This window comes from Trichosurus vulpecula, chromosome 2 (assembly GCF_011100635.1).
Source record: "Trichosurus vulpecula isolate mTriVul1 chromosome 2, mTriVul1.pri, whole genome shotgun sequence".
Lineage (NCBI taxonomy): Eukaryota > Metazoa > Chordata > Mammalia > Diprotodontia > Phalangeridae > Trichosurus > Trichosurus vulpecula.
Genome location: NC_050574.1, coordinates 369528658 through 369553711, shown reverse-complemented (window position 1 = coordinate 369553711; position 25054 = coordinate 369528658). Strand labels below are relative to the sequence as shown.

The 25054-nt window shown below is 36.6% G+C and overlaps 1 protein-coding gene across 1 annotated transcript in view; it reads left to right on the top strand.

Moving 5' to 3' along the window:
- Positions 1-25054, top strand: part of RUNX1 (RUNX family transcription factor 1) — a 138827-nt gene that overhangs the window by 30131 nt on the left and 83642 nt on the right. Inside the window, exon 4 of the mRNA XM_036747235.1 lies at positions 12295-12399. Within this exon, the coding sequence (XP_036603130.1) occupies positions 12295-12399 (105 nt within the window). The remainder of the gene's footprint in view (positions 1-12294; positions 12400-25054) is intronic.

Genomic DNA, 25054 nt, shown 5'->3' with positions numbered 1-25054 from the left:
AGTTTTATATAAAATGTTTAAGAGGAAAAATGTTAAATCAGAACTCATAAGGCTCCTAGAAGTTCTTAACAAAATCTTTTTTTCTTTGGCAAAGTTTTTCTATTCCCAAGACTGTCATCTCCTAATTCAATAAGACAGTTTGCTTGTGTATTGTTTCCTCCCTCAGAAGGAGAGCTCCCTGAGGGGAAGATCAGTTTTTGCCTTTTCTTTGTATCCCCAGGATACAGTACTGGACCTCGTACTTTGTGAGCACTTAACTTCTTGTTGGCTGACTAACTGGTCTTCTGTGGCTTCCCCAGAATCTGAGTAGCCAGGCAGGTCACAAAGGATGTCTGTGGATCAGCATTTTGTGGGCTCTTCAGTAGCATTAGTGCCTAACACCAGTAATATGGGAGAACTCACCTAAAACACCGAACCATACTTTTCTTAGCTCTAAAATAAAGATAAAAATTTCTATCTTGCCTAACTTCCAGAGCTATTGGGAAGGCAAAAATGAGGTGATGTTAAACGTAAAAGTTCTAAAACTAGTTTAGAGGGCAAAATATTAAATACTTTGAGGGGATATTAAACATAAAAGTTCTAAAACTAGTTTAGAGGGCAAAACATTATTACTTTGAGGTGATGTTAAACGTAAAAGTTCTAAAACTAGTTGAGAGGGCGAAACATTATTACTTATCATTAAAATGTAACCTTCACGGTGAGTGGAGCTGGGGAAAAACGGAAGGGTATTAGCTATTTACTGGGGATAGGAAGTGAGGAATTAAACAGTCTTTGGATTCCCTGCAGCATCCAGAATAGTGTCTGGAACACTGTTTGCATCCAAGAGCTAGATTATATAAGAGCTGCTCATCTGGATTTGGAATCAGATAACCCAGGTTCAAATCTTTCTTATGTCACTACCTGTGTGACCTTGGTTAAATCACTTAACATCTTTGGGCTATGGTTTCCACATCTGTAAAATGACATGGGAGTCGCTGGCCTCTTATATCCCCTTCTAGCACTAAATCTGTGATCTTAGGATGGTAATTGAATTAAATGAATGAACAAATGACGTTATTCTTCCACATTGTTTTCTTTTACTGTCTACTGGAGGATATGTTAGGCAGAAATGAGTAAATATATGACGGCTTAAGGAGAGAATACTAATAGCTGGGTGTATAAAGAAAGACTTCACAGAAACTTTGCCATTTTGGCTGAGCTCTGAGTTGAAGATAAGGATTCTTAGAGACAGAGTTAAGTAAATACTGAAAATTCAGGTGGAGAGCCTGGCTTGTACCAATGCAAAGAAGTAGGAAATAGAATGTTGATTGTGAGGAAGAGCACAAGTAGTTTACTTTGGCTGAACAGAGCCATAATGTCTGATTAGGCTGGAGTAGGTTGGAACCAGTCTGTATGGGATCTTAAATGTCAAACTTAAACATTGTATTTTATCTTGGAGCAACTGAATTTTGGCAGGTGTGCAAAGGATGGATTGGAGAGAGAAGAGACTGATGTAGGTAGACCAAATAGAATACTTATTGAATATATTAATATGGATATATAGTCGGTTGTCATGTAGTGATTGGTGAAAGCATTTTAAATACCAGAGTGGTTATTTAAAATACTTAAAACAGTCTTTGTACTAATAATAGTTCTAACCAGAGGTCATATACCATTTAGAGTTTTTACAATGCTGTTATCTAAAACATTTATGAAGTACCATTAGCTCTGTGATTGTGTTCTGGGGACTCTGAGCTGGGAGTCAGAAGACCCAGGTTCTAGTCCCAGAATTGTCATTGACTATGTTTGTCACTTCAGATAAATCACTAAAATTCTTTGGTCCTGTTTCCTCACTTGCAAAATTACAAGGATTAGACCAGATGAAATAGAAAGTCCTTTCCATTGTCACCTCTGCGTACTCTAGACATAGCAGCAGAAAAAAATGAACTAGGGGGAAGCGTGAGGGTTCCTCCCCTTGTAGGATCTCTCTATGGATTGGTTTAAAAGAATCCTCTATTTAAAATGTTTATATTGTGTTCTCCCACTCCCTTAAGAATCAGAAAAATACCTTATCAATTAACATATTAGGAAGAAATAATTGACAGCGAGGGCTGACAGAGGGCACAGTGGATATAACAGCCTAGAATCAGGAAGACCTAAGTTCAAATCCAGCCTCAAATACTAACTGGGTGACCCTGGGCAAGTCAAACCATATTTGCCTCAGTTTTTTCATCTGTTAAATGAGTTAGAGAAGGAAATAGCAGTAACTTTGCCAAGAAAATCTCAAATGGTGTCACAAAGTCACAGATGACCAAAACAACTGAACAACAACAAATTGACAGCGGGCTAGTTTTATATCAAGAATGTAACACACAAAAAGGGTCTGGAATAGATGGGAGGAGAGGCAAGATGGAGATTAGGAGTAGCCCATAAGGCAGTAGAGGGGAGTAAAAGATAAATTTAATCTACTTTACAAAATTTAATCTACTTTACAACTTCACCTGGGATCATTCTAGGCCATCTCACATAAAATCAAATTTGTCATGTGTACTTGTCCATTCAGTCACCTTTATAGGGATATTACTTTGTCAAATTTGCTGATTTTACTTGAAATTGCCATTTATATGTGACATTTTCCATATAAAACTTACATTATGGCACAATCACAGAGGCCATCTTGTCCAATTAGTGCTTGAATAATAATGTCCTTTGCAATCTATATACCTCCATAAAAGGGACATTATTCTAAAAACCTCTTACTGAAGAGGTCTAAGGAAAAATGATGATGGTAAGGAACCATAGATTTCTAGGGGTGTTCGAGACCCCAAAATACCAACACGCCGGGTCCTGCCAAAAGAATTCAACTCAAGCCTTCTCAGCCAAGGGAAAAGTCAAAGTTTATTAGGGATTCACCAATGGGTTGTCTTAAGAAATCCCACCCTTTGTGATGCCTGTTTTCACAAGTGGGCCAGATTCAATCTGAGCTGAGCTGGATTGAATCTGAGCACCTTCGTGGAGGCAAGATGGAGATTATATACACAAAGATTGTAGGAGGGATTGAGGGGTGGTCTAGGGTGACTAGAGGAGGGCTTTAGGGAGGGTCTTGAGGAGGAGTCTAAGGAGGAGGAGAGGTCAGACTCCAGGAAGCAAGAGAATGGGATTAAGGGTGGGAAGTAGCTGAAGGCATGGATGTTGATAGTATCAAGAGTGGGAAGTAGCTGGACAATAAAGGGTAAGGCTAGGTAGAGATTTGGGCCTAAGGATAATGTAAGGCTTATGGCCTTAGGGGAAGGCCAGATCTAGTTGGAAGATTCAAGGACAGTTCAGGGGGGCTCCCAGAGACTGTATTCCAGATTCAAGGGAGTTTCCAGAGACTGTGCCCTCATCACTACTATGGTGAAAGCTGCTGAGACAGTCCAATTTGGTTTTTGGTAATGAATTGTCAAGAAATAGATCTTACATTTTCCCCAGATTTGCCTCTTTGCAGTTTTCATTGATTGCTCCTAGTTTTGCCCTCTTGATCCAAGCGGTACATGTGACAGAGCTTTAGATAGTTAAAAATAGCTATGACATCTCTAGAGGCAGCCAGTGGCACAGTAGATAACTATGCTGGATTTAGAGTCAGGAACACTGGAGTTCACCCCAATAACCAATTTCTCCTAAGTAGTGAGAATCAGCTTTGAAAGAAAAATTGTCTTCATTGTTCTCCCACCTTTTGAAGGAAGAAATTATCATTAAAGAAAATGATGATTTCTTCCTTAAAAAATTTTAGCTGAAATTGGACCTAATAAAAAAGAAAAAAATATGAACTTCTAGAATCCTTGAAAATCCCCCAGATCCCCCTCATTATTTCCAATATGACTCTTCCTCCTTTCTCATTCTTTATATCTTCTCACAGAGCAGCATTTAAAGTACATAAAAAACAATTTCTAATCAAATTTTTATTTTCAATTGTTATTAATTGCTAGCATTAAAGCATAAAACTACTACATACCTATTTTTAAAGATGTTTTAACACATTTTTAATGTTTAAATATATTATGATGTGTCTTGAGACAGAAGATTCTACACTATTATTTTTTATTACAAATGACTACAGTATTTAGTGTGGTGGAATGAAAATTTGTTTGGGAGTGAGGAGACCTGGATTCTAGTCCCAGCCACACTAGGCTCCTCACTAGCTATGTGACCTTGTTTAAGTTGTTAAACCTCTCTGTGTCTCTGCTTCCTCACTTATAAAATGAATGTGTTGGAAAAGACCTCTAAGGACTCTTGCAGCTTTATGTTAACAACATATTTATATAATAATTTGTAATTTACAGAAACTATATATATATATATATATATATATATGAATATCTATGTACACCTGTATGTATATATGTATAGTATTTTAATTTGTCCTTCAAAATACATATTTGAGTAGTTGGCAGCATAAATATTATTATCCTTATTTTACATATAAGAAAACTGAGACACGCAGAGTTTAAGTAGCTTGAAAAAAGATTGGTCACATACCTAGGGGATCTAAGTCTGAAAGCCAGGTTTTCTGGGATCAGTGAAACACATCACTTTTACATGTATACAAGGCTTTGGTCTTGTGTAACAACAATGTTGTCAGCAGCTGCTGTGGAGGTGAAAGACCAACAACAAGAGCACACAGGAGGGCTGCTAGCCCAAGTCCTCTGATCTGCTTTTATAAGAAAAGCAACTTTAAAGGGTTAACAGTCTTATTTTAATTAAACATACATATACCATTCACTTAGTTCAGGGGGAAAAGACAGCACCCTGAACTTCAGAGCAAATACAAACAGAAATTACAAACAGATCAACAGACAGGCTTTTATCTGTCTGACCAAATCACAATATATGCATAATTACTAGGGAGAAGCACCAACATCTGGGTTTTCAAGACTGGGGGGGAGCTGCTTCAACAGCTACCCAGAGTCTCATCACCAACACTCATTCAATGAATGTGCTCCCAAAACAAAATTCCAACATAAGATCTTATATACATGCCTCAGGGCCCTGGGGCACTTGATTACCTTAGTTCAAGAAGCACTAAAACAAAAAACAGCGAAAAGTCCCATTTTGTTTGCCATTACATTTGAAAGGCAAGACTTATCAGAGGTACTTGATTACCTCAGTGCCCAGAAGCACTCCAAAACAAAAGATAATAGGGTACCACTTTACCTGCACCATTCCAACAAAGGTAAGACTCATTAAAGGCACTTGATTGCCTTAGCATTCCAAAAGAGAAGAACAGCAAAAAAAAAAAAAAAAAAAAAGTCCCACCCCAATTACCATAACACCTTGAAAATTCTAATTCCATCTATTAGGTGTGTGGGTTTTTGATATGTATATGTGTGTGTGTTTATAGATATATACATATGCTTATACATATATACACACATACATATGTGTGTATATATAATGAATAAAGTTGAAGTTCAGGACCTCTAGAAATTGGTATCTACTAAGAAGACCCTGAACAAAATAATTATGAAATCTTTGTTGTCTAGTGCAGTGGTGTTTGGATAAAATGCATACATTTTAGCTTTAGGATAATTCTCACATGAAGGTAAAACCAAATGAATCCTAAAGTACATAAGTTACCTGGAATCTGTGGCTCTGTGTCTCAAATATGTTAGTATTAGAAGGGCACATTTTGACTCAACATGGTATATGAAGAAAATGTCCCTTCATCACTTATTTGAAAATCACCAGAGATATTCCTAATTTAAAAAAGAAAGAAAAGAAAGCCTTAATGATCTATTGTTTTCAACTACAAATAGGTAAGATTTCTTTCTATTGGGTCAGTAATTAGAAATTCACAGGTCATAGATTGAGAGCTGAAATTTAGATTATGTCCAACCCACCTGTTTTATAGATGAAGAAACTAGGGACTAAAATGGTTAAATGTCTTATTCAAGGCCACAGAGGCAGTAAGTTGCAGAGGTGGGATTTGACCCTAGGGACTCAGAATTAAAATCTTGTGTCATTCCCACTTGATATTTTGGAAGCAGTGGATTCCCTTTCCTTACAGCTGGTTCAGTGACTGTGATATATAAAACTAAAAACAAACAGGAAAAACCTGGTTTTTCTAACTGATTTCTCCATCTAAAAATTGAATTGCCTTTGTGTGTAGATTAATCATTTGTGACAGAGGGAAATTTTCATATCTCACTGAAACTACTCCCCAAAAGGAAATCAGTCTCTAGTCCTGCCAAACCTGCCTTTTCTCTGTTCCCCATTTACAAGTCTTCATTTCCTATTTCTGTGCCTTAACACAGGCCATCCACATGGCTGAAATGCACTATCTCTTCTCCTCCACTTCAGAGTCCCTCTTCCTTTAAGATGCAGCACAAGCAACATTTTCTGCATGAAACTTCTCCTGATCTACCAGAGTACCTCTCTTCCAAAGTACCTTTATATATGTTCATATTATAGTCACTTTATATTTGTGTTTTATATGTTGTTGCCTCTACCTTTAGAATGAAATCCCTACTTGGGAGTAGGACTTGTTAGATCCTTTGTACTTGTATCTCCAGTGTCTAGCATAGTGTTTGGCACATAGTAGGTTCTTAAGAAATGCTTGTAGATTGATTGATTAATTGAAGGAAGTTTTTATTTTCATGGAGCTAACAGCCTTATCTGGGAATTGGACTATAACTTCTTTATTACCAAACAATCAAACAACAAACATTTTCTAAACCCTTACTATGTGTTAGATTAAATGCTGGCAATAAAAAGACAAAAATGAAACAGTCTTTTCTCTCAAGGAACTTACATTCTACTGGGGGAAATCAGAGAGAGACAGAGACAGAGAGAGAGAGAAAATGATGGTGATCCAAGTCCAGGAAACCAGAAAGTACTAGTAGCTACAGTAGTCAAGAAAAACTTTATAAAGAGGTGTTGCTCTTTAAAGAAAGACAGGGATTCTTTGAGACCCAGATTTGGAGAAAATGCATTCCAGACATGCAAAGACATAGAGACAGGAGATATAATTTTGCAAATATAAAACAGCAGGAAGGTCAATCTGGTTGGGTCATAAAAAATATAAAGGACAGTAATATAAAGGATGATAAAGGATGATAAGTTTGGAAAGGTCAGCCATCCAATTCCACTGCTAAAATACATAGAAACGTCAAGATAGCATTAATTTTTGTTCCTTCTTAATCCTAAAAGTATATTCTCATTCCCTCTATCATTTGTGAGCCCTCTGATTTTGCCATTCCTTCCCACAAAATACACTGATTCACTTCTAGGGGGGCCAGAGTTCAATTAGTCCACAGTGCTGCAATCTGGCTTCTCCACCTTCACTTCTCCAGTTTTTTAAAGATCTATTTACATCATTATTCCACTATGTCCACTTCTATCTCTTGATAATTGCTCTTTGTCTTTTTTTCACATCTCACTTTTTTAAGGTTAGATTTAAATATCCCTCTTTTTGAACATACATATTTTTTTCACTGGTGGTTAAGTTTCAAGCTTTCATGATCTATAATTTTGGATTGAAGCTTTTTGAAATATGTTATTCCATTACATCCTGAAATTCTTTGTCACTACTGAATAACCTGGTGCTATTTTAATTTCTTTTTCTTTATATTTGAAGATCTTTCCCCTGATCTCATAAATTTTGTTGTCTGTCATTGAAAATGTTCAATTTTAACCACTATATGCCTTGCATTTTAAAACATAGTTATTGTTATTTTCCTGGAGATGATCTGTGGATTCTCTCAATTGATGCTTTGTTGTCAATATTCAGAAGTTCTGGGAAATTGTTTTTGCATTACTCCTTGAATTGTGGTATTTAGGCTTTTTCATATGTCACATTCTTAAAGATGACTTGTATTGTTAGTTGACTCTGCATCCTGTCTGGAATATAATTCCTTCAGTCTTTTAAAATTATTGCTTTTGCTTCTGTTATACCAGATATTCCTTTCCTTCATTGTTTTGTATTCCATATCTGTTTCAGCAGTCTGGCTAGCAGTTGTTGTGGGGGTGAAAGACCAACACAAGCCTAACAACAAGCATGCTGGGCCAGCACACTACCAAAGCCCAGGTTCTTTTGATCTGCTTTAGTAAGGAAAGCAACGTTAAGGGGTTGACAAGCTTGCTTTAATTCAGCATACAAATATCATTCACTTAGTTCAGGGGAAAAAGCCAGCACCCTGAATTTCAGAGCAAATACAAACAAATTACAAACATCGACAGACAGCCCAAATATAATTCATATTTACCAACATCTAGGTTCAGCCCGGGAGCTCATAACAAGGGCTGGCCCTGAGTTACTCGCACCACCATGGCTGTGGGTAAGAGCTCCAAAGAATAGAAAGCCACCCCTGGTTTTATATCTTTTTCAGGGTCAAGGGTGAGTCACACATACAACTCACCCACGTGACCTAGAATCATCACAAAGAGGCGACTTCAACCCATGTGGTCTAAAAGCCTCTGCTGTCCCAGACATGTCACTCAAACTCATGTGTAAACTAGGCCCTCCCCTGAGGCCTAATGAAGGAAACAAAGGCCAAACTCTTCAAGGCCACCTGGTTGAACTGAGTGCTAAGAGCCCATTTTGTTTACCAACACAATATCTCTTAATATCTTTTTATTTACTTTTTAAAATAAACTTTTATTCACATGTTTTTAATTTTTTTATTCATACCGTTTTCTTTCTGTCAATTTCATTTCTCAAGATTCTTCCTCCCTGAGCGTAATACCTTATAAAAAAAATAAGAGAGGGATAAACAAAATAGTGTAGCAAGATTGACTGATATATCAAGAAAGCTTGACTTTATATGCAATGTTCCATCTACACACATACACACACACACACACGCACACACACTCACACACACACACACACACACACACACACACACACACACACACACACACATATTGAAAGAAGTTGGAAGAAATGTCTTCTTATATCTTTTCCTTAGGGCCAAACTTGGCCATTTTACTTATGCATCATTTAGTTTCAATTGTTTTGTTGTTCTGTCCATTTATATTGTTGTGGTTGTTGGATGCGGTGTTTTTTAGCTCTACCAACATCACTCTGTCTGTTCATACAAGTCTTCATAGATTAAGACCAACAAAAGAACATTAGGTATAATCCAATCAAAATTCTTAATTTTATATATCAGTAAACTAAGGTATTGGAGAAGAAAATGGCAAACCAGTCCAGTATCTTTGCCAAGAAAACCCCAAATGGAGTCACAGAGAGTTGGATATGACTGAAATGACTCAACGATAACAAAGAAAGGAGGGATTTTTTGGAGCCAGAAGAAAGATTGTTGCAGTGTAAATTTGAGCACCATCTTTTGCACGTGGTAATGTCTTTTATAAGAAAAAAACAGTAGCTTAAAAATGTTTTGCTACCATTTATTTTAGGAGAATAGCAACTAAAATGGTAAAGGGACTAAAGAACATGTCATTTGAAGATGATTCAAGGGAAGTGGGAATGTTGAATCTGAATAAGCAGTCTTGGGATTAATAAGTTGTCTATATTTAGAAATTTAAAGATCTGTCATATGGAAGGTAGACTAGATTTGTCCTGCTTTGGCCTCTGGGCAGAATAAGGAGCAATGAAGAGAAAAAGAAAAATGTTGCTTGTGTCTAAGGGAAAATTTCTGAACAATTAGAATTCTCCCAAAGAGGATTGGTCAGTCTTAGGAACTTCTCTTAACGTGAAGCATTCAAGCATAGAGTGGATGATCATTTCTTGGACCTGTCAGAGGGGCTTGTTGTTCAGACAAGGGTTGGACTTGGTAGTTTGAAGGCTCTTCCATTTCTGAGATTTATTTATTCTGAGAAGGGAAGAACTTTTTGCCTGGGGAAGTGACATGACCCAAAGACAGTGAGGTGAAAATAGCAATGCTCATGAGAGAAACCAAACTGATGAAGTCGATGTGAGTTACTAGAGAGTAGTGAGAGTGATGTCTTAATATAGCAGGACTTGAAGCAGTAGAGTTTATGTGTAATATTGTAAGTAATGGGATGGGTAATCCATAGAATAGAAATTTCTTGAGAGCAGGGACTGTTTGATTTTTGTCGTTTTACTCTTGAATACTTAGTACAGTATCTTGTACATAATAGATATTTAATAAATATTAGTTGATTTGAATTGAAATGGGGAGCTACTATAGGTTCTTTAGCATAGGAGTGACAGATGAAAGTGTGCTATTTTTAGAAAGATTGCCTGACAGATGGTATGCTGGATAGACTTGGTTAATGCCCAGGCTCTATGGCCTCCTGCACCTCCCACCCCCACCAAGTAGCTATCCTGTGTTCTGTTCCAGCAAAGCCTTTTTCTTAGCTAGCTATGATAGCTGGAATGCATCTGATCAACTAATCCCTGCTGAGATATTAGCTGACAACAGCTTATAGTGTTATCCCATCCAAGGCACTGGGGGGAAAAAAGAATCTGTAGTGGTAGAATTTCAGGCATCATTAACAGACTGGTGGGGGAGGTATATTTGGAAAGTTGTCTTCCTGAAACCTTTAAGATTAAAACATGTAAGCAACCACCTACTCAAAAGGACAACCTGATCTTGCCTATCAACAATGTACTTCAACAGTGAGTTTAGCCCTTCTGGTGAACCTGGGCTCTCAAAGAAATTTAATATGGGTCCAATGATGTCTGGTTTTTGATCACCAGCCTAGCTAAGTGCAGAGAGGTTTGTCACTACTTTAGGTAAAGGGTGATAACTTTTTCAGTCACAACACTTCACAGAGACAATCCACCATCTTATGTGAGAATTGCATTCTACATTAGTGGAAGAATTACCCATACTGATAAATTTACGAATTCTTGAAATGTTGATGCATTTTCCTTATGAAATCAGAAGTAGAAGTATCTTAGTATATTGTTTAATGGAGGTCATGCAATGTTTTGGGCTGCTTACTTGTTTAGGTTGATTCAATTATAGGACTTCAGAGCTAGAAGGGACTTTCAGAGGTCCTGTAGTTCAACAGACTTAATTATAGTTAGCATTTATATAGAGCTCTAAGGCAAATTGATTTACATAGGCCGTCTCATTTGATCGTTACAATAACCTCATGAGGCAGGTGCTATTATTATCCCATTTTGCAGACAGAAAAACTGAAAAATGGTACGCTCTAGCTTGGAGGGGAAAAAATTAGTTTTTCAATGGGGTGTGTGTGTGTGTGTGTGTGTGTGTGTGTGCTCTTTTTAGGAAGGTAAAGGAATTATGCATGATTTTACTTTTCTCTGCTAGATGTAATGCTCACTCTCCTTCCATGTACTCATGTTATATGAGAGTAAAAACTATACTATCATATATACAGCCCTTTTGATAATTACAAATCAATTTAAAAAATATCATTTGATCCTCAAAATAGTACTAGGAAGTAGTGCAAAAATTATTATGCTTTTTTAGAGAGGCCAATTTCAATGGGCAGTACACAGAGCAAATTCATATTGGCTTCATATTTATTTCAGTTCAGTCTATTAAGTACATTTCCTTATTTGTTTTAGTGACTTTTAATTTTTATATGATCTAACAGGCTAGTTTCCCTCTGTATATACAGAAAAAACAAAATAAAACCCAACCCACAACAATGCCAGTATATCATACATTTTCAAATATATTGAGAGAATTTTTTTTATATTCAATCCATTCCCTAAATTAGAAATGACTTTTTCCTGTTTCCTCAAAGCTTCAAGTGAAAGTTAAAGAAAGCAGGAAGGTTGATGGTTGAAACTGAGAGGGCCTTATAAATAGATACAGAGGAATTCCACTGGGGCTTCTGATGTACATTGGCCCACTAACATGTTTTCCTTTCTTTCAAAGGTTTACCTTGCCTTGTTTTGTTCCCTTACTTATTCCTTTTGTCCCTGGGCCAAATAGGTGAATCTGCCAAACTGATCCTCAAGTTTCTAGCGTCATTAGCATAAAGTACTTCAGGCCTATCTTACTTGTTAATTATTATACTTATTAAATGTTTGTAGAATTGAATAATTAAAATTAATGATCATGTGAAATGTTATATGTCATCAGATAAAGTTATATAATAACAGAATGGATTAGCTATTAACCATGTCTTCTAAATATGGTATACTTTGCCTTGGGATTTCATGGACAACACACTTTATGTTAGAATGATGGTCAGTATGCTGGCATTGAAACCCATCTAAACATGAAACTTCAGTTGCTTTAATGTAAAGATGCTATTGCCATTTCTGCTTCTCTGCAGGAAAGTAAAAGTCAGTGATAATTAATCCCTAGCAAATGTGGTGATTTCATATTTAGTAATATTATACCGCCATTCTCTTCTTTCTTGTAGGGAAAAGCTTCACACTGACCATCACCGTCTTCACAAATCCACCCCAAGTAGCCACCTACCATAGAGCCATCAAAATTACTGTGGATGGACCTCGGGAACCTAGAAGTAAGTTACCTATTCCTTAAGTATTTACTTCATTGGACAACTTAGTCCTTATTTGTGGACCTAGCAAGTATGATGTCACCTTCAAGGAAACTGAAACTTTACCAACATCCAGGGGGACTTAGAATAAATCAGCCACCTGCACTTAAAGAAATTACATTCTAAACCCACTGGTTCTTCAAATACATTATATCAATGGAAGAAATTGTTTGAAACACAGCAGTGAATATCAGGAGATAAACCAATGGACTGGGTTTAAGTTAAATTAGGAATTTCTTGAAGGGATGTGATATATTTGCGAAACTGTTCATCAAAACTATCTTGAAATTATACAGAACCCATAATAAAACACAGGAGGAGGCAAAACTCATTAACATAGGTAAATGCAGCATATCAGTGATGTTGCTCTATTATCCATTTTAAAAATGTGTACTGAGATAGATGTTTTAACCAGAGTCTGATTTGCGACATCAGGGAATTAACTTTCCTTGCATTGATGAAAACCTTTACTGCACTATTTTGTCTACTATGAATTTCTTCTTTTGAATAGGATATGAATAAATGGGAGTCTTTAGAGAAAAGTAACAAAATATAGATGAAGAAAATGAGTTTGTGAAGGAATTTTTAGAACTTGAGTTTGTTTAGTTTGGAAACTAGAAAGCTTAGAACTGACTTCATTCAGAAGAGAAAACCTCAGCTTCAGTCTCAGAGGATAAAGTGGGCCCTTCTCCTTGCCAACACCAGCTCTTTATGCCATACTTTCCTATCTCCTTGAGGGGCTTGCCCTTTTGATTATTCCCCCTCTCCTGAATTTTCAATTTCTCATTCACTCATTTCCTCCTAATTAACTACAAAGATGCCCAGATCCTCCTTATTCTAAAAAAAAAAACAAATTAAAAAAGAAAACAACCTTCACTACCCAAGTCCTCATCTTATACCTCCTTTCTTTCATAGTCAAACTAGGAAAAAACCATCTACATTTGTTTCCTCCTCTTCCAGTCAATTCTCAATTTTTTACATTCTGGCTTCAGTCCCTACAACTCAACTAAAGCTACACCTTCTAACATCACCTATGACTTCTTTATGGATAAATTCAAAGGCCTTTTCTTAGTCCTCATCCTTTTTTTTTTAACAACTCTAAAACTTTCAGCACTGTTGACTCTTCCCTCTCTCCAGTTACTCTTTCTTCCCTGGATTTTTGTGATCTTGCTTTATCATGCTCTTCGTCCTACATGTCTAAATAATCTTTCTCGGTCTTCTTTGCTAGCTTTTCATACCTGTGCGTATATGTGGATGCAGCCCAGGCCTGACTTGAGCCTTCTCTTCCTCTTTGTCTGTGCTCTTTCCTCTTGATCTCATCCACTTTGATGAATTTACCTTATCGGTTCTAAACAAGTGACTTCCATATCTTTATATCCAGCCCCGTTGTCTCTCTTGATTTCCAGTTCTACATGACCAAGCTCCTATTGGGCATGTTCATCTTAATGTCCTATTGGTATCTTACACTCCCCACATCTAAAACAGAATGCATTATCTTTTCCCCTAAACGCATCCATCCTGGAAAACTGAGGAGAGCCAACCTATGCTCAGACAGGTGGCAAAGTGGATAGAATGCTTGTCCTTGCACCATGAAGAGCTGAGTTCATCTTCAGATATTTATTAGTTGTATGACTTTAAACAAGTCATGTATACTCTGTTAACCTCTGTTTCCTCAGCTGTACAATGGGGATGAGGATAGCTCCCACCTACCTCACAGGGTTGTTGGGAGAATCAAATGAGAAAATATTTGTAAAGTGTTTAACACAGGGCTTGGCACATAGTAAATGCCATATAAATGCTATTTATTATTATGGTTTTTAATGTAATGGAGAAAATGACTACCTTGATATAAACCAGGGTTAAAAATAAGCACATGTAGCTTGTAAGGATATAGTTATCAAGCACAGGGCAAAGATACATGTTAATAGTTCTTGCCTTGGTTCAGTCGAGCACCAAAATTCCCTTGTCTCCCCTTTTCTCTGCGGAAATGATACCAAGATGGCGGCAGATGTAATGGGATATTCCACTAGATCTAAAAACACCAATGAGTGGTTGTTCTCAGTAGGTGCCTTTTATGTTCTCACGGAGATACTAGTGCAAAGCATCCTGTTATTCATGAAAAGGAAAAATCTTTATGTTCTACCTGCCTATATGTCAAAGGTTACTGGACAGTGGTATTCCAAGTTCCCTCATGCCTTAAATTCCCAGATGTATGACAGACTAGGCTCTTTCCTCTTTGAAATTCTATCTGTGTTTCTCTCTTGTAATATGTACATGCCTGGCTGTGGCTAATCACATCATCCTTCCTCCAAATTTCCATTTTATTTTTTTTGGTCAAGGATACAACTATTTTTTTAAAATGCTTTTTTGTTTGTTTTAAAGATCATTTATCTCTTTTCAGTGATTGATTCCCTATAACATTTCAATGCAAATAACATTATTAATAACCATAGTCAATCAAAGGAAATCAGTACATTGATCATTTCTGAAAATGTATGCCTCATTCCACAATCCTTGTCCACCACCTCTGTGTCTTAAGTCATGATTGTGAACAATTCTACAGTGAACAGAATTTTAAAGTCTTTGAAGGTAGCTGTATTTTACATTACTGTGAATTGTGAAATTGCTCTCCTGATTCAGCCTACTTGATTCTATATTGGCTTGTACAAGCTAGATTTTTTTTCCATTTATATTTTATTTATTATATTATAGTACAGTATAGTGTAGTATATTATATTAATTATATTAAATATACATTATTATATATTATGTTTATTACTTCTTAGGACAAACTAACATTCCATAATCCATATTTTGTTCAGCCATTCCATAATTGATGGGCACTCCTTCTGATTACAGCTCTTTGCTACTGCTGTATAAGTGTTACTATAAAATTTTTTGTATATAGATCATTTCCTCTGCATTTGATGTCCTTAGAGTATATGTCTAACATCTCATCATCTTGAAGATTGGTTCAGCTTTGATTCTCAGCACTGCCTCAACACATTCAGCTCCCTCTCTCCTCTGGGATGGTAGAGCAGTGAACTCTTCCTAAGGCCTCTCTTCATTGAGGAGTCAGACTTTTCCTGCTAACTTCATTGGTTTCTCATGAATATCTTGTACCACCCCCTCCCACGTTCCCTCTGGTAGTCCTAGCTTCCTTTTATGTATTGTCTTCTCTCATTAGATTGTAAGCTCCTTGAGGGCAGGAACTGTTTTTCTTTTTCTTACTTGTATCCCCAGCGCTTAGCATGCTATCTGGCATACTGTAGCAGTACCATAGTAGTAGTGCTGCTGTACTATAGTAGATGCTTAATGAAGGTTTATTGACCTACGATTATTCACCTCTGACTATAGTGACATTTCTGGGTTAAACTTGTTTGAGTCTAATTCCAAATTGATTTCCAGAAAGGTTGGACCAGTTAACTGTTCCACCAACAGTGTGCTTGTCCTGCCACGGATCTTCCAATGTCTACCACTTCACCTTTTGTCATCTTTGCTATTCTTATAGGGTGAGGTGAAAATTTAGGGTTGTTTTAATTTGCAGTTCTCTCGTTATCAGTTATTTTGAGCGGTCTTTAAAGTGTGTCGATACCCTGATGAGTGACTCCTGGTAGATGCAAATTATTATGAGATTACTAATAAATTGTTGTCTATCTCCAAAGATCAAACAAGAATAAGTGTGTAAGTTAAACAAGGAAGACTTTTATTAAGGATAAGAAAGAGCTCTGTGCCTGTGATAATGTTTAAATAAAGATAAAGGCTATGAGAAGAAATTACTGAATCTTTATCCATAGAAATATATATTAGTAAGGGTGTTTAATTTTTGAAAAGATAGCCCTGTTGGTCTAATTTTTTTAATCAACCAACCAAAAGACAAAGTAATATGACTACTTAATGTGGTTGTAAAATTTTTTTGTACCTCTTGTTATTTTAAAATTTATTGTAACAATAGGTGTTGGAAAGACTTGGAAAGAAAGGGAATGGAACATTTTTACACAGTCTTTCCTGTCAAATGATATGGGGGTGGGGGGGGACAGGTCAATTCCCTTCTTTAAGATAGTTCTATACCACTTTAAAATAGTTCTATATTATTATCCCTTGTTACAAAAACCTTAAAAGGTATAAAATGTATGTGTTTGTAAAGCACTTAACATACTTCCTGGTATATAATAGATACTACATAAATGCTTATTCTCTTCTCCTACTGATTATTTTAAAATAATTGACCTGTTATTTGGTAGTATAATATTTCCCCCACTATGGAAATTATTTCTGCTATAAAGTTCCACTGATTTTAGAGAAAAGCACATAGACAGAAGGAATCCTATACATAAGGAAGTTCCATGCATATAACTCTAAGGAATCTATTTGCTAGTATGTATGGAGATCATTAATTAATGAAATATAACACATTAAAAGAGACTTTCCTTTAACTTGAAAATTTTGGCCCACAACAGTGGTATAATTGGTAAATACCATTCCATCACCCCTTTTATCATTGATTTTAGCTTTATGGATGAAGCCAAATTGTAGAATGTTTGAAGGTTGGGTTTTTTCCCCCTTAGTAATGAAAAAAACAGTAATCATAATTTCATGTGCCTGGAATTTGGTTTGGCCATATTGTGTGGAAATAATAAACTAGACACATAAATGCCTACATATATTTCTTTCACTGAACCATTTGAATAGTTCAGCTGCACTCAAATATGGTCTTTGGCTTTTAAAAAATAAAAATTAAAAAAAGAATCGCTGTCCCCAGTTGACCCATCTGGGCATTTCTCCTGGTGAGCTGGATTGGGGCAGTCCATCCGATGTCATAACTCATCATCTGTTTAGTCAGGTATCCATAACATCTAGAACATTGAGATACCTAATTAAAAATTCAAAAGGTTAATAAAGCAAATATTGACTATTTCTGGGGACAAATTCTGCCCTCAGGTTAAAACAGTCCTTCACAATGGTTATGTTGTGCTTGAAATGTTTAGATTCATAATTACTGACAGTGAGGTCAAAATTATAATTTACTAACTCTTAAGAATGTTGCCTGCTTAGGCTACTAGTCTTCTTAAGTGCAACATATTTTTTTTTAATTTTGCATGCATTTATTATCTGCCTCTCTCATTTTCCCTTCCCCCAAATTGAACAATTAAAAAAATATGAATAGCCCAGCAAAACAAATTCCTATATTGGTCATCTGCAAAAATATATGTATCACTCTTCCATTTAAGTCCATCACCTGTCTGACCAGAAGTGAGTTGAGGGGGGGGGGGGTGTCACAATTTTTTTTAAGTCTTCTATTCAACAGATCTCAAGTGTTGTGAAGTTAAAATAAGATCTATTAAAATAAGGTCTAGACTATCTACTATTATGGTATAAAGGCCTTTTAAAAATATTTTGTCAGGAATAGGCTGTACTGATAATCTTTTTTTTTTTGCTTTATATATTTAGATTGCTGATCTGTGTTATGAACCCAAATAAAATGAGACAAAAGAAATAGAATTTATTGATTGCACTCAATTTTGAGTGATATTCTGATTTTTAAGTGTTCATTATTAGAACATCTTTGTGCTGAAATTTCTGTATTTTGAGTTAAGAGATATTCTCAGCTTCTCACTAGTTAATCAGTAGGACAAAATAATTCTAATTTGGTTTGCTCCCAAAAAGAAAGTACCTATGGATTTGACAAATGTTGCATTTGCAGTGACAGCACTATTCTAACTGAGGCAAGGACATCTGGGCTGTGTATATCTCAGCCAACTAGTTAATTAAATCGAACCAAAGTAGGTGAAATGTATCAATCACCTACTTCCCACCAGAGCATGGCATACTCTACAAAACTATCTTTATGCCTCTACTAACAGAGACTTTGATTAAGCTATATAATTTTATTGTTAGAAAATAGTAAAGATTATAATAATAATGACACTATAATAGTAACAGTAGAAGAAGGGTCTAGTTACAGAAGTGGGGAACCTGTGACCTCGAGGCCACATGTGGCCTTCTATGTCCTTGGGTGTGGCCTTTTGACTGAGTCCAAATTTTACAGAACAGATCCTTTTATGCCACATGTGGCCTTGAGACCACAGGTTCCCCACCCCTGGGATACCTCCTTCCTTCACCCTTCTACTCTTTGGCAGTGGAATGTTGGCAAGATACTATGCATCTGGGACCCTGTCTAAGATTTTATGGCATTAATTGTTCTTGACTGGTTTGAAAACTATTTAAGATTATCCATGGTCTTTGACAATCATATTGCATTTAACAGTCCACAACCATTGGGCTGGTGTTTAGGGTACAATTTTTAGCATGACTTTCCCACAATATATTATTGAATTTTTTCTTGCATGCTTCCTTGGAATTCTGACATATTTAATGCTTCCTGTGGAGCATAAAATTCCCTACTAATTGCATTCTCACTACCTCCCTATTACTCTCCCCAGTAACCCCTAACTTTAACTGTCTGCTCCCTCATGCCCATCATATCTCTTCCTACTTCTAATGTCCACTTCAGGTCTTCCTGCCCCTTATACCATGACCTCTAGAATGCTTTCTACATAGTCAGCTAATTTTCATCTTAAACTTCTATCATGTGTACTGAGAACTAGCTTCCTACAAACAAGACTGTTTACCTAGCCCCCTTTTCCATTAAGCTGCTGTCCCTTTAATAAGTGAGCAGTCTAGCTGCTGAAAGAGACAGAAAAGTGGCCTGGCCACACTTTCTTTCATATCCTTCCATTCGCTGGTGATGGTGCAGTAAATGGAATACTCCGTCCTCCTCATTGCCACTTCCAGACTCTCCCTCTGACATCACTCAGTAACCTCTAATTCTTTGAGGTTCATACTATTCAAATTTGTCACTCAATCCAGATCCTGGTCATTATCTGCTGACCCCCAGGCCATTCTCTCTCCTTCCTTAACGAGTTTAGTGACTGGCTGCTAGCCTCCCTCACATAACCTAACTTCTGAGTTCTGAGATCTTCCCCACTAAGATAACTTACTTTCCCACTCCATTTCAGCTATACACAGGGATCGCCACACCCTACAACCCCCACAAGTATTCCACATTCAAGAACTCCCAAATTCTTTCCTCTGATCATAATATTTTGTCTTTCCACTCACTTTATGCCTTACTCTTAAGCCTAGTCTTCATCCTCACTGAGACCTCCACTCTCTCTATCCCTTAGTAATTTCCTAAGCCATTACCTTATGCATTGGTGGTACTCTCTTCCCTTCTCAATCTGAACACCTTGGTTCAGTTCTGTTACATTTTATAATCTCATATTCTTTGTTCCCTTGTCCTACTGCTGATCCTTCTATGCCAAATACTATTCCAGTATTATTCCAGCCATCTGCTTTCTTTGGTCCTTTTCTTGTGTTAAAGAATGGAGCTAGGGGAAATGTCAAAACTCTGCTGATTGGATCCTCTCACAATTTCTTATCTAATCTCGATCTGTTCCTCCCTGAGGGAAGGTTATCATCCTGCTCCTCTGGAATTGATCCATTACCCATTCACCACAGTAGCTCTTCCAAACCCCTTACCTCTTCAAGCTTCCCCTAACACCCTTTCTCCTCTCTCTCTCTCTCTCTCTCTCTCTCTCTCTCTTCCCTCCCCTCTCCCCCCCCTCCCTCCCCCCCCCCCGTCTCTATCTCTGTCTCTCACTCTCTCTGTCTCTCTGTCTCTGTCTCTCCCTCTCTCTCTCTGTCTCTCTGTCTCCTGAAGATCTCACCTCCTACTTCATGAACAAAACTGAAGCTAAGATCTCTTTCTCTTTGCATTCTCTTTATCCTGTTGCCCTCTGACACCATTCCCCATTGCCATCTCCTTTACTCCAGTCCCATGTGTGGCAGTCTTTCTTCTCACCCAAGCCAATCCCTCTATATGCATCCTGAATCCCTTCCCCTCCCACATTCTCCAACAGATTACCCATTCTCTCTGATCTTCCATGTCTCCCTATCTCCTGGTTCCGTCCTTGCTTCTTTGTAAACACACCAGTCCTCCCCATCCTTAAAAACCCCTCATTTGATCCTACCATCCCTGCTAGCCATTATCCTTTATTCTCTCTTCCCCCTTTCACCCAGCCTCCTTGAAAATCATCTCTTCCTTGGTGCTTCAACTTCCTCCTTCTCACTCTTCTTAAATCCTCTTCAGACTGCTATGCAACCTTATCACTCAACTGAAACTGATTTTTCCAAAGTTTTCTAAAGTGCCCTGCTTGTGCTTCTTTGGTGAGGACACTTCATTTCCTGCTTCTCTGCCTTTGCACTGTGTCTCCTTGATGCCTGAAATTCTCCCCCTTCCCATCTTCAAGTTCCTGCCACCATTTGCAGGAGGCCTTTCCCAGGCCCTCCTGCTATGAAAGACAGCCCCCCTAAGGTTGTGGCAGGAGGCATTTCCCAGTCCCTCCTGCTATTAAAGACACCCCTCTAAGGTTTTCTTCCATCTTATGTATCTCCTATGTATTTGCTTATGTACATATTTTCTCCCAGTTCAAATGGAAGCCCCTTGAGGGCAGGGACTGTTTTTACATTTCTTTGTATCCCCAGTACTTAACACCTGGCTCATAATAAGTGCTGAGTAAATGTCGGTTGATTGATTGATTGAGAGCTATAGATACATGAGGCTATCACCGTGAACCCACAATACCTTCAAGTGTAATAAGGTTGCTTATTGTACTTAAGGTTTCCTTCAGATATTTGTTCCATTTTCCTGAGAAACTTCTTTTTAAATTAAATTCGAATATCATTTAAAGTGGTTACATAAAACTTTGTAAGTAAATTTGCAATGCATTAGTAAGGAGGCATAGAGTATTAGCCACAATACTGTTACTGAGAAACACAAAAGAAAAAGCCAAATGAGATGAGTATTGGGCTTGAAAAAAGTCACATCTTTTTATGATTATGAATTTGCTGAATTCATAGCACCAGTGCAATATTTGGACTTTGAAATTTGCTATCACTTGCTCTTACATAAGTAACTCACTTCTGATCGGATATTTCCTTAAAACCTTTACTATACTTCTATCAACTGTCTATGATTATAAAAGCATAATCACTTTTTAGGTCATCTGCAATTTTGACTTTTTAATATATATTTTTAAAAACCTAGAGAAAAGTTTCCAGTATTTTGGAATCCTCCCTTTATGGAAAATTTTTAGGACTAGATAAGAATTGTCCAAATTGAAAGGAGATGTATTGTGATCTGAACCAGAGAAAGGAAACATCACATCAATGGAATCATAAATCCATAAAGAGTCAATGTATATACTTAGTAGGCAAAAATAGGAATACAAAAATATGTGTGTGTACATATATACACATACACACAGCTTGGCCAATTACTACCTTAGATTTTCCATCCTAAAGCCCACGTACTTTCCTTGGAGAGTTAGCATGGCATAGTGTACACTGGTCTTGGAGTCAAGATCCGGAGTTAAGATCTAATTCAGCCACTTACTGGGCAAATCACTTAACCTCTGTATCTCAGTTTCCTCATCTACAAAAGGAGTCAGTTGGACCTGATATCCTTCTCTTCCAGTTCTAAATCTATAATCCTATGACACGTCTTTGGGATTATTATATTGTTTTTTCCTATGGTATCCTTTTGTTTCTTTCATAGAAACTTAGAGTTGAAAAGAAATGTAACAGGCATCTAAATCCAACTCCCTCCGGACTTGAAGCATCCCTGACAAGTATTTAATCCAACTTTATTTGTTTTTTTGGGTTTTTTTGCAACTTCCATCTATCATTTTACTTTACTTTACTCGTACCTTTTTACCTGAAGGAATTTTGTTATTATCATGATGTCATTTTACTTCTGTAAAATTTGTTTCTTGCATTCTTAGTTGGCCCTAGAATTTATTGCTCAGCCTATTTGAGTGGCTCATTATCTAGGCATAGATACGCTCTGGAAACAAGCTTAGGCAAGGTTATTTCTGGCCAGCCAACTCCATTTGTGAAAAGCTCCTAAACCGAAGACTCTTGTAAGTCCTTTGAATTGTAACTATTCATATTAGCTATACATGTATAAATAGTGTATGTCCAGCATGTAGTCATCCTGTTTGCATAGACCCATGCCCTGCCACATATTACTACTATTATGCTTCTTTGCTTTTATTATGGATTGATTTTTTAAAAATCATAATATATTCACTTTCCATTTTTTTATTTTCAAAAGCATTTCGATTCAAGTTTTTCCCCCTTGACACTACTAAGGAAATCCATTCGTATTAACCTGATCAAGAGTTATACATCTTTTTTTTTAAATGGTAATAAGGAAGGTCAGCATAAATAGATGGCTTTACATTAGGTATTTTTGTGGCCATTTGACCCAGTTGGAAATGTCAAATTCCTTGGTCTTTTCTATGTTCATCTCTATATATACACATATGCTTATATAGATGTTTATTTGTGACTAGAGCTCTTCCTGAGAGGCCATGGTAACCTTCATGGTGGGCCTAAAAGTCATGAAGACATTACTTCCAATTGTGGTTCTGACATATATTAGCTGTGCTAACAAAAGCAAATAGCTTAACCACTCATTGCCCCAGGCAGCTTTATAAGACTATAAATGACATGCATGTTGAGTTACAGAGGAATTACAGATCTGCTTTGGTAGAGGTTTCTATACTGGAAGTTCCTTACATAGATGAAATCACACACACTGAAGTCACCACACCCCATAATTTTTAATTCTTCCTAAATATTTTTGTTTCTGTTTTACTAATTCCTTTTTATTATGTTTTTGTAGAAATGGCAGTGAAGAAGATTATACAATTTAATCCAATACTGTTAAGATATGAATCTGTACTGATTGGTATATTGAGAATGCCAAAATTCAATATAATTTGAGTTCTTTATCAATATTTATGGATTGCAAATGATATGTTTTGTAGTTTGAAATCTAGCCTTACTGTATATATACATATATGTATGTGTGTATGCATATATGTGCATATATACGCATGTGTATACGTAGATATACACACATATACATGTATCTATTTAATCAAAGACAAGATAGAAGCATTTTGGTCCTGAAAGCAAAACCTCCCCCACACCTTTTAAACTTGATAAATTACATTAATCTACTAAATCCCTAGATCTCTATGAAATAAATTAATGGTAATGCATTAGTTTGGGACATCCATGAACTTCATATTCTTGGGTTTCATTAAGTACAAAATTGATTAAAAGCCAGAATTTTTTTTTAAATCTTTCAGTTTGTTTCTGTGACTGAAATAATTTTAAATGTTCTCCACTACCACCTTTAACTATTCAAATCTTTAATGATTCAAGCATGGTACAAAATGTAAAAGACTTTTAGTTTACTATCACATGAGAGTCATAGATTACCATCTTGGATATACTCTTAAGATGAGCATACAGAGCCGTTAACTATTTGCACTTTGGTTTACTCATTACCAGATTAATTTATTTCCCATTAATTGAACTTGATGATATTTAAAGTTATTTAACCTTAGAGAGCTGAGAAATAATCATGTAATTTTTATTGCAAAATTCTTTGAGATGAGCTAGAATTCATTAAATGACCCTTATCCTATAGACTGTTCTTAGGCAAAACAGTTGGAATTTTCAAAATGGTGGCATTTTCCCAAAATCGCCGGGGTGGGGGGCACGAGATTAGTTTCATTGGCAGGGAATTTAAAAAAAGAAAAACTTTCCTATAAGAATGGACCCTAGAGCAACGGTAGAATAACAGCTTTATTCCATGCTCCTTACAAATTGCTCAACCCAAATAGAAGACTTTTTAAAATAGATTTTGACAAATTTGTTCATCATACAAATAAAGCAGTTAGTTCCTTTTTAAATTGAACACCAGCTACTTTAGCTGTGGTCTCACACTGCCCTGATGACAAGAGATCCTTTATTTAAGCAAATATGGATTTAATCATCATGTAGCTCTGTGTGTGTGTGTGTGTGTGTGTGTATAAAGAAAAAAATATGGTGCATACAAAATCTTGAAAAAAGTCTTTCCCCAGAAAAGAAAGATTGTTCTGTTGGAGGTGGTTTTGTTACATGGGCCAGACTTTCGGAATTTATCAGGAAAGACCTGTGAAAGGAAATTGGAAGCACTTAAATTACTACCCACCAATTCTCATTTTTTTTCGGAAGTTTTGCCACTTTGTCCTCAAAAAGAATCTCTCCACGTTCTTAGTTTATTGCATTCCCTATTTGAAAATTGGAATTAAGGAGAAACAACATTAAATAAATGATTTAGCATGCTAAATTGTATCTTATTTTTGAGTACTTTATTAAAAGCCATTTAACCTCAGGGTGTTTCTACCCTACTCTCCAGTTCTGTGTTTTATTACTTTTCCTTTCAGTATAATGCTAACAAAATCGGAAAGCTATAGAAATTCTACAAGGTATATGAGATAGCTTCACAGCTTACAAAGTCCTTATTCTTTTTTTTCTTTTCCATGGCTTTTTATTTTATAGGCTTCTTCCCTCTAACTTCTGTATTAGATTTCACATTTTCAAAATGTTGGGCATCTAGGCGGTGCAGTAGCTAAGGCACCTAGCCTGGAGTCAGGAAGATTCATCTTCATGAGTTCAAGTCTGACCTCAGACACTTACTGGCTAGGTGACCCTGGGC